Here is a 10,592-nt window from a genome sequence, read left to right on the forward strand (position 1 = left end):
GCCCTTCAGGCCCATCTCCATTTTCTTCTGGGCTGCCACGGCCAGCGCCCGCTGCTTGCGCTCGTCCTCCAGCTCGGCCTCCAGCTCCCGCACCTGGGGACCACGGGCAGGATCAGCCCCTGCAGGGCCACACAGCCCTCAGCAGGGCAGGGACCCCAAAAGGCCTGCCCAGAGCACAGGGACACCTCTCCATGGGAAAAGGCCACGGAATGGCAGCTAGGGGGAAGGCACTGTGGATGGCAAGGCCAAATCCCAAATGGAAGCAGAGACCTCTGCACTGAGCAAAAGGGAAACCCGAGGAAAGAACTCAGCATCTGGAGCATCTCCATTTCAGCCTCCTGCCCACCACTCCCATCCACCACAGGGGATGGCTCCAGGGCAGATGTCACTAACTCTGATGGAAAATAAGAACTAGAATCACCTCGTTGTGTCAAGGAAACAATGAAACCATTCCCTTTGAATGCCTGTTACTGGCATTTATACACCAACAACTTCTTTTCCCAAAACAAAACAGGAGTTTGTGAACAGCCAGGCCACATGGACTGAGCCAAACCTATGCAAAAATAAACTGAGCCAGAAATGCCACACGTTACCAACAGGAAAGAATGTTTTGTTTGGAAGCAAATCTCCCTCCCAGTGCAAGGTCAGGAGCTCTTGTCCAGTTGAGATAATAGCAACTGTGTACTGCAGTGACCTTCCAAACCCTCCAGGCCAGGTTTATTCCTAAGATATCTCTACACTGGTGATTCTCAGATTTTGTTTTCCTGTGATAAATCTTGAAATACTGGCTGGCTTATTCCTCAACACTTAATGTTAATTTAGAACCATCTTCTCTTACAAACATGGAACTCTAAAGGCATTTCTTGAGGCTCTTCTGATCTCTGTGTTCCCAGAACTCTCAAGTCCAGTGAACCTGGAAGCTCTGCCATGATTTTCATTTGGGAATCTGTTCAGTTAATTTTCGAGTCTATCTCGGCATCCATGGATTTGTTCCTGGATATCAAACAGGATGGGCTTGAAAATGCAACTGAGATATCCCTGTCCTGGGAATACACCCAGGCAGCAACAGCCAAACCTCGTGAGTGGTTTTGGATGCCACGAGCAGCTGCCTGGCACTGCCTGGTGGCAGTGGCCAGTCCTCAGCCAGAACTATTGTATGGTTTGTAAAAATTCTATGGTTTGGGATTTCCATAGGATGGAATCTTTAAGCAAAGTTTTATTCTTCTGGTAGCACAGAGGCCCAGAATTCTGGGCAAAAGACCCTCCCCCCCTTCTGACTACAACACAGAGTAAACCAGACATACTTGTTTCACCAGCATCCTCTTCTTCTCCTCATTCTGTTCATCTCTGGCTTGCAGATCTCTGTCAAACTGGGCTTTCATAGCCTGCATGTTCACCTCCAGACGGAGTTTGGCATCTTCTGTGGCCTGCAGTTCATCTTCCAGCTCCTCCAGCTGAGTCCTCATCTCCTCCACCTGCTGCTCCAGGGTTCTCTTGGACTTCTCCAGCTCGTGGACCTAAGGCACAAACCCTGATCACAGCCTGTCCTTCAGGGACCTCACACCAGCAGCTTCGAGCAGCAGGACAGGTCAGGGACTGCATTTTGTGGCCCTCTGAGCTGGACAATGAATCAGAACAGGCAGAGCAGCAGTGGGGGGCTGAAGCAGAGGCCCCACAGGGTCAGTGCAGACCCACACCCCTCACCCAGGCCTGGCAGAAGGGCAGATCTGCTTCTTGGATAATCATGTGGGGCTGTGACAGGGGGCCTTTGCTGCTGCCTCAGCTGGGTGCAGGAGGGAGGACACTGAAGGGTCACAGTTCTGCTCTGCCTTCGCTTCAACCACGTCCTGCAACCCAGCTTGACCAAAGGTAACAGAAATCCTCATTATCCCTCATTTACACACAAAAATACACCCAGCAACACAAAAATGAGGAAGTGGCTGTCCCCATCTATCAGAGCAGCAACACATAACCAGTTCTGCCTGACCACAGTCCCACCTCCAGTGATCCAAAAGTATAAAACTGACATTTGGAATCCTCCATGCAGAGGGGGAGAACACAGCTTTTGAAGAGGCCTCGTGTTAACAAGGACCAGCCCCTTATTCTGGGCATTAATTCCTCCAGCATTTTGGGTCAGCTTCAGGAAGTTCTGTTCTTGTGTCACAGACCCTTCTCCCACCAGGGAGCTTTCCCTCTTAGTCCCAGTGTGGAACCATACTTACATTTTTGCCCACATCATCTTTGGAGCTCATCAAATCTTCCATATCTGCACGCAGCTGCTTGTTCTGCCTTTCAAATTCCTCCTTGGCTTCCAGGGCCTCCTCCAGGGCCCGAGCCAGGGACAGGGCTTTGGTTTCCTTCTCCCTCGCCTCTGCCTCAGCACGATCTCGCTCCTCTGCATATCTGGCAGAAATGTTCTTTTCTTCTGCCAGCATCTGAACAGAAGAAACAATTAATCTATCTCTTAAGCTCCACAATCAGGTCCTTCCTGCCTCAGGTGTTTTATTCAGGAAGTGGTTCATGCTCTAAGTTTAACTGGCCTTCAGGAGCTGTCTGGTCCATCAGTCGTGATCAAAGTACCAGTAAGAGAACAGCTACAGCTCCTCTGGGAGGAGAGGAGGAAAGCAAGCTACTCATCAAGACTCAAGTTTCATATGATTTCCATCTTTCACTCTTCAGATCGTTTTTTTAGTCTACCTTGAGGGATTACAATAAAACTCTTAAGTTTTCGTTTCAGCATAAGTCTCTTTTTGTATATGAAGAGCTGATTACTTGATCTAACAAGCCTCAGAGATGGCATTTGGCTCACAAAATTGGGAGTGGCAAGTTCCTCTTAACAAAGGCCAGCTGCTCACAGGATTATCAATAACCACAGCACTCCTGTCAGACCCTTCTTTATACAAGGCTCATTTCTGCAGCAACACTAAAAACAAGATGCTGCTTAAAAATCCTAAAAAGCCAGGAAGATGACAGGAGACTGGAGTACCTGATCAAACTTCTTCTGCTTTTTCTCCAAGTTGGAGACAATCTGGCGCTGGTGATCCAGATCCACCATCAGGTCATCCAGCTCCTGCTGCAAGCGGTTCTTGGTCTTTTCCAGTTTGTCATAAGCCAGAGCCTTCTCCTCCAGGCGCTGGCTTAGGGACTCCATGTCCTTCAACAGCTTCTTCTTAGTCTCCTCCAGGCCTTCAATGGTTCCCAAGTCATCATCTACCTTCTTCTTGGCCTCAGCCAACTGAAATTCAATAAAAACAAGTGAAGTCCCTCAGTGCATCACGAGAGGGAGGAAAGGCACCCAGGGGCAAAGTGCAAAAGCAGGAAGAGATGTTGCTGCAAGCTCAGGGAACACAAAAACTGGGAGTTTCCAGGGTGCTAAGCAGGGCAAAGCCCTGCCCATCACAGATCACTGCACACATCATCACTGCAATGGAGAAAGGCCACAGGAAACTTCATTCCACAATCTGCTCCAGCACCTGTGGAGGTTCCCTGATGTGTTCCCCAAAGCTCTGGGACACCGGTTTGGGACACCTCACACAAGCCTCCACTCACAGCAGCTTACCTGGGCCTGCAAGGCCAGCATCTGCTTCTCCAGGTTCTTCCTGGCCTCCTCTTCCTCCTCCTGCTGCTCTTGCAGGTTGTTTTTCTCCTCTTCCAGCTGCCTTATCCTGCTGCTGAGGTTGAGCTTCTGGCGGGTTTCCTCCTGGAGCAGCTCCTGGAACACAGGCATGGGCAGAGCTGAGTGTGCTCTGAAACCCCCACAACTCCACCTGTGGAGTTTCAGGTTTATTTTTGTCTCAGATTTTGGGACAAGGACATGCTTTATGAAGACATCTGTTATTTGGGTTTTCAAAAAGCCACTGACCATTCATTTTGGGCACTTTTAAACCTTCATAAAGCTTACTTCTGATCAGGGAATTCATGCCAGAGTCTGTTCTAGAAGTTAATGGGTGATGCTTTTCCACCTTTCAAGGGACTAGCACAGAAGTCACCTTCAAAATACATTTTCCTTTCTTCAGACAAGCACAGAGCACCTATTTTAAACCACCTGGGAAGAACATGGGGCAGCAAATCCTGCAATGGCACAATGCTTCCAGGTTTTTCTGCATTGCCTAAAGATAAAGGTCACTTTAAAGGTGGAAACTTCTGTCCTAACAAAGCAATGAAAGGTGTAATGTAACCCCCATCCCATCCCCTCGCCCCCATCCTGCTCCCTACAAACCCCTCCAGTTGTGATTAACATTATTCAAGGAGTTCTGCAGTTAAGTGGTCACCATTAGAACTTTTATACAGGGAAGACAAAATGCATTGAAGTCATGAGTATCTGCAGAAAGCTGCATTTTCTTAATTAAGAACCAAAGCCTGACAGTTTGAACTTCAGCTGTAAGAATTTGAAGCTGTCAGTAGAAGACAGGGTTTTGTTCCTCATATACCCCACGGATATTGACATTAAATTCTACCTGGAAAGGGGTTTTTTATTTGATTCTTATCTCCCACAAAGATATAAAAGAGAACTACCAGCTATCAGGTAGTGAAGCTCAGATAACGAAAACTTGGTTCCACATGTAGCTGAGCCATCCCAATCCAACCCAGTCCATCCCAATCCACTGGACTCAACAGGAAATTCAGCTTCTACCCAGGGGACTTCCCAAAGCATGAATGAAAATGTATTTTCTGTTAGCAGTCAGCATTTCCCTGAGAAGCAAAGCTCCAGTGCCAAGCTCAGCTTTGCTGCACACACACCTGTGTATCCTGAAGCTGAGATTCCAAACTGGCTGCATCCTTGGCAAACTTGATGCCTTTCTTCTCTGCCTCCTCCAGGAGACTGGAGACATTATCCAGCTCATTCTGCAAAGCAAGCAGCCCAAAGGTAACAGCACAGCCCAAACCCCATTGGGAGCTGGAACTGCACAACACAAAACCTCAACAAATTCCAGGTATGGCAAGGCAGCAACAGAGCCCAACAGAGAGAGACCAGCTAAAAATACTGAGGTGTGGCTACAGAACTGAAGCTGAATGTCAGTCCTGAAGTGCAGTAACAAAGCAAGAGTTATGCTATTAAGCTCTGATACTTAGCACAGCACTTTGTTCTGATCCCTGCATTCACACTTTAATGCTATTTTAATTCTAGGACCATATATTTCATGGAAGCATTAATTCAGGGATTATCAGGGTGGCAGCTGGGTTTAAAGCATCACTGCAAGAGAAGAGGTTACTGCCAGGTGCCAGTGTATTATTTTGGGCTACACTACTTTTATATACAGTGAGGACAGCCTGAAAGCTTCCTCCACAGAGAACTGGGCCGTTCCCTTTTTGAAGTGCTTCAGCTGGATCTACCTGAAGTCCTCATGGCTGTGCTTCAGAGGTCAGCCATGGCTGCATTTTGCCTGTTTGCTCCATTTCCCAGAAAAATGGGCCTGTGCTTGCAATCCCTCCCTGCCAGGCTCCCAGCTTTGAGCACAAAAGCAAACCTGTGGCCACCATGAATTTTTGCTCACACCTATGGAAAAGCTCAGCTCAATCTACTCAATTCCACAGCCAAGCCAAAATCCTGTATTCCAGCTGGACTGTGCAGAGCTCCCTGTAGGATTTGCTCTCCAGGATGGAAGCCACATCCTTCAAAGCCACTGTAACTCTTGCACAGCCCAGAACATTCAGGATTGATGTCACAGCTGTCCAGTTTCTCCATCTGAAGCACATCACCACTTTAGGGCCTCCCAAGTCCGTGAGAGCCCTTCACTGAGGTCACCTCCCACATCCTCCACAGGCCGTTTCTGCACTTGGTTACAACTTTGAGTTCCTTGCCTGTTTTCCAGGATTTTAGGACTTCCAGAGCCTTACCTGCAGCTTGTTTGCCTTCTCCGCCAGCTCCACCCTCAGCCTCTCCCCTTCTGACACCTTTGCAGTCAGCTCCTGCACCTGAGCATCGAGTTTCTTCCTCTTGTGCTCAGACTCTGCCTTGACCTGTTGCAGCACCTTCACCTCGCACGCCAGCTCCTTGTTGTCAGACTCTAAGCCTTGCTTGTTCTTTTCAAGGTTTGCCTTGAACTAGGAAAGACAAAGGGGAAGAAATTCAACACTTTGTTAAAAGGTGAATATTTCCTGCTCCAAGTGGTTCTGCAGATCAGGTTTCCATGTTCAGACTGAAGCCAAGTGCTCAGCAAGACGTGAGCAGGGAGTGTTGGAAGTGCTGCTGAGTGACGTTGTGTGTGTGTCAGGTGAAGACTGAGTGAATTCAGGGGGCTCCTCTCCCAGCCAGCACAGGTAACAGTGAGGACCAGGACAGGCAGGATCTGGGATGGCAGCACTGGAAATGACTGTTTTGGTAGCACTGCAAGGAGGAAGGAATGTGCCCATTAACAGAACAGCATGGCTCATCTCACAGAAATAAAAGGGAAGGTATGAACCAAAGCTGCCCTGATTTGAGTAGGCAGAGCAGCCTGGAAGTGCAGAACAAAGCAATTCTCAGCACTGCAGTGACATTTGTCAAAAGCCTTTTTAAAAAGCAGTAATTGGCATAAGGGATGTTTCAGTGTCATTCTTGCTGTATCACCAGGGCTGACACCGTCTTGTCACAGGAGCTTTGTTTCAGATTGCAGGGTATTTTTCCATCTTTTCATGCTCTTATTGAGAATATTTATTGAACAAGGAGCACAAGACATGCAGAAGATTTTTAGGGGAATAAAGCCAGTAAAAAACAGTCTAACTATATTTCTCACTTAATTAAAAATACTAAGAAATCTTGTGAAGTATTCCCTACATAAAAACATCCCTACAGGATATGAGTAGTCTACACACACATTTGTCATGACCCCAACTCTAATTTCAAGACCTAGAGACTTCTTCTTTTGGCAGTGTTGGAATAATCCTCCTTCAGAACAAGAACAGGAGCCACATGATGCACCTGTGCCTCCTGCTGCCTGCTCTGGTGCTGGTGGCCAGAGCACACACCTCAGATGTGCTGCTGAATAGCTGCAGTATCGTCAGACCAGCAGGATAAATCTCAGCTGCAATTGTGATGCACTTTTAGAGGACAGCTTAGCTCTGTGACCATGGAAAACCTTAGCTCAGCTGCCATGGAAGGAACCAGGCCACCTATGGTACTTATAAAAACTCCTGAAGCAGAAAGTTCATTTTCTCCTCACCCTTTTGGCCTGTTCAAGCTGTTCAGAGAGCTCCTCCAGGGCAGTAGCATGCCTCTGCCTGATCTCCTGGATCTGGGCTTCATGGTTTTTTGTCTCCTCTTCAATTGCTTTCTTCAGTTCAGCCACCTCCTGCTCTCGCTTTGTCCTGGAGGAAGGGTCATCAAAAAATCAACATTTCAGCCTTTGTAAATCAAAGATTAATTTCAATGGTGCTTTCTTACACAGACCATGATCCTACCTCAGCTCTTGCTGGGCTGCAGTGGTATCCAAAGTATCTTCCAGTTCAGTTTTTAAAGCCTCCAACTCTTCACTCAAATCCCTTTTCTGCTTTTCTGCCTTGTTCCGTGACGCCTTCTCAGACTCCAGGTCCTCCTGGAGCTCTGCAATCTGAGCCTGCAGCTCCCTGATCACCTTCAGTGCATTGTTCTTCTGAACTGCTTCTTCATCCCCTCTGTCAAACACAGGCACCACAGTTAATGGGATTTCACCTCCTCTCATAACTATCTGCCTCAATTACCTACAAAAATATCTTAACTTTTCCACTAGAATAAAATAAACCTAAAAAATTATAGAATGGTTGGGTTGGAAGGGACCTTAAACATCATCAAATTGCCACCCTGTGCCATGGGCAGGGACATCTTCCACTATCCCAGGTTACTCCAAGCCCCATCCAGCCTGGCCTTGGACACTGCCAGGGATAGATAACAGATACTACAGATAAAAGCCCACAGTTACTCTCAAGACCCCACCAAGGCTCACTATCAGAATGATCAAGCTTTAGTTTACAGTCAAGTATTCTGATTTTGTAGATCTCAACAGTGCCCAGAAATGTTCCATCTGTAGAATTTCCTCTTCCTGCAAAATTATACTTAAAAAATACAGATGATTTCAGCATAACATGGGACTGCAGGAGTATCACACAGACCCAGATAAAGTCTGTCCTGCCCAGCACTTTGTTAAAACCCACTGAGAAATACACATTCTTCCCTCCTGAGGCTGAATTTTGGGAGATTAAAAAAGCTTCCAGAGCCCAAACGCTATGACACCACGTGAAACTTCTTTTTGCAGGTTTGCAAGGATGCTGAGGGATCACTGAATTCCTTTAAATTTGCCATGTCTGTGCACAGCACAGGGGTCCAGAGCTGCTCCAGAGCTCTGCTATTCCAGCGTTCCCAGCTCTGATTGCAGCCAGGTGAGATTCAGTTTGGGGGAGCAGGTTTGTCCCACACTGACCTGGCCAGGGCAGCCTGCAGCTCCTCCTCTTTCTTGGCCAGCTGGATCTTCAGCTCCTCAATCTGGGCTTGCAGCTCAGCTATTTGGTCCTGCAGGTCTGTTGTCTCCCCATCCAGTTTTCTTTTAGCTTTTTCTAACTCTTGACGGGTCTTCTCCTCCTTTTTTAGGCGTTCTAAAGGAAGCAAAGAATTGAATTCATGTGGAATTGTTTCTCTTGTCACCCTCAGGGGGTTTGGGGTGGCAGGAAGGGTGGGAAGTTTAATTTATGCTGCCTCAATTCTTTCTCCAGTCTGAAGAAAAATGAAATAGCAAAGGAGAACTGCATGATTTAGTCAGAAAGTCAGGGGAAAGTCTGTGACAACTGTGAATTGTTTGAGATGAGGCAACAGAAACATCTTGGTGGAAAATAAGGAGTGGGATCTAACAGACCAGCTTGAGCTGTTAGGCCAGACAATCCCAGAAATCAACACTCAAAAAGAAGATAAACTATGGACTGGAACAAATGCTGGCTTGCCTGGCTTTGGAAGGGCTAGGCCAGACTCAAAAAGGTCTACTGGAAAACAGCACAGCTTAAAGAGAACTTGAACAAACCATTTTTGCAAGTATCTGTGCTGTTTAATCACATCCCACCAATACTGAGCAAAACTCTGCAACCCTGAGAGCTTCCTCCCAGTGACTGACCTGTGTAGCCAGGATACTCCTGCCCTAAGGAATTCTTTGGGACAACCATCCCATTGCACTGCCACAGCAATCAAACATGTCCTTGACTCTGGTGGCACAGTCAGACAGACCCTGGCTGTGCTGCCCACATCCACTGCTGAGCAGGGGTGGAACAGAGCTCAGCCACAGAAGGTTTTGCTGAGCAGAACAATTCTAAAGGCACTGGCATATATTTAGGATTCCATGTGATAACAGGAGTTATTACCCTTGTTCAATACTTTGTGGGCCCTCAGTGCAGAGATTTCCCTCTCACCCTTCCTAAGCCTCCTCCTGGACCAGGATCTTCAACATGGAAAGGGAGCCATGGTCAAGAATCACCTCAGAGCCACCCTGGGCTATCTGGGATTTTCCAGACAACTCAAAGCAACACAGCTTTTCTCTCAACAGTTTCACATTCCCAAAGAACTGTACTCTTCCCTCTGTTTTTACATTAAGTTCCTGGTGAGTGACAGTTAGAGCAGTGTCACAAGACCCAGTTTTGTAACTGAGAAAGTTCACAGCAAACTGAATTAATTTTTTTTCCCCAAATATCAGTGCCTAGCAGTGCCAAGACTCTAGCAGAGAGACCTTAATGGCTTCTTGAATCATCTCCAAGAGCAAATATCATTTTACTCTGCTTTCCTAGCCCAGAAATTGCATGCCTTAAATATAAGCTTTAATTTCCACTTCTAAGGTCATCAGTCTCGGAATGGCTCTGTAACCAAACACATCTGTCAAGTTCCTAGTCCTGATTTAAGCACAGAGCTGCTCCAGCATTATTTTCCAGTGAGTAAAGCTTACTTAGACCCATCTTAAGGTCTCTGAATGCAACTGTTAAAGACAAGGTTCATCAATCACTGCTACCCCTGTTAGTTCAACACCTTCCTATACAGATAAGGTAAAACTTTGATATTCTTCCAGAAGCACATCAGCCTTTAAGTATGTAGCAAGACAGGCTACAACACGCCAAGTGCAAGAACTATTCCCAAATTAGGGCACAGAGAGCAACTTTGTCTTATTCTTTTGCAACTTTGACTTGGCAGCTCATTAATGTTGCACAGTATCTACAGTAATTAAAAAAAACCAACATAAAACCAAGAGAGGTTGCATATGGGGCAGGTTCAGCTAGTGACAACACTGGCAGAACAATCAGAAATAAATGGAACCATTTGAGAATGGTTTGGGTTGGAAGGGACCTTAAAGCTCATCTCATTCCAACCCCCTGCCTTGGGCAGGGACACCTCCCACCAGACCAGGCTGCTCATTAAAAATAAAGCACTGTAAAATAAAGTATGTCTATAAATATAAGGCAGATAAAACATTAAGAAAAGCAAAATAATTGAGATTTGCTTGTTAAAAAACAATCCCGGAAGCCTGAAGAGTGCCTGCTGCCATTCCTACAGGAATGCATTGCTCTGGTGTAAGAGAAGAGTGGGAGCAACTTCCCAGGAGCCAGGATGCTTTCCCCTGGTGCTGCTGGATACAGGCAACCACAGGAATTTCTGAGGGTGTCTGTAA

The 10,592-nt window shown here is 46.8% G+C and overlaps 1 protein-coding gene across 4 annotated transcripts in view; it reads right to left on the reverse strand.

The window, feature by feature from the left end:
- MYH10 (myosin, heavy chain 10, non-muscle) overlaps positions 1–10,592 on the reverse strand; it is an 89,718-nt gene that overhangs the window by 6,903 nt on the left and 72,223 nt on the right. For all 4 annotated transcript variants that reach the window (XM_017737707.1, XM_017737705.1, XM_017737706.1 and 1 more), the window contains 10 exons: positions 8,376–8,547; positions 7,381–7,593; positions 7,143–7,287; positions 5,839–6,045; positions 4,741–4,845; positions 3,560–3,712; positions 2,987–3,235; positions 2,223–2,435; positions 1,305–1,517; positions 45–93 (listed from right to left, as the gene is read on the reverse strand). In XM_017737707.1, coding sequence (XP_017593196.1) covers positions 45–93; positions 1,305–1,517; positions 2,223–2,435; positions 2,987–3,235; positions 3,560–3,712; positions 4,741–4,845; positions 5,839–6,045; positions 7,143–7,287; positions 7,381–7,593; positions 8,376–8,547 — 1,719 coding nt within the window. The remainder of the gene's footprint in view (positions 1–44; positions 94–1,304; positions 1,518–2,222; positions 2,436–2,986; positions 3,236–3,559; positions 3,713–4,740; positions 4,846–5,838; positions 6,046–7,142; positions 7,288–7,380; positions 7,594–8,375; positions 8,548–10,592) is intronic.

Source organism: Corvus brachyrhynchos, unplaced genomic scaffold, assembly GCF_000691975.1.
Source record: "Corvus brachyrhynchos isolate BGI_N302 unplaced genomic scaffold, ASM69197v1 scaffold236, whole genome shotgun sequence".
In the NCBI taxonomy this organism is placed as follows: domain Eukaryota; kingdom Metazoa; phylum Chordata; class Aves; order Passeriformes; family Corvidae; genus Corvus; species Corvus brachyrhynchos.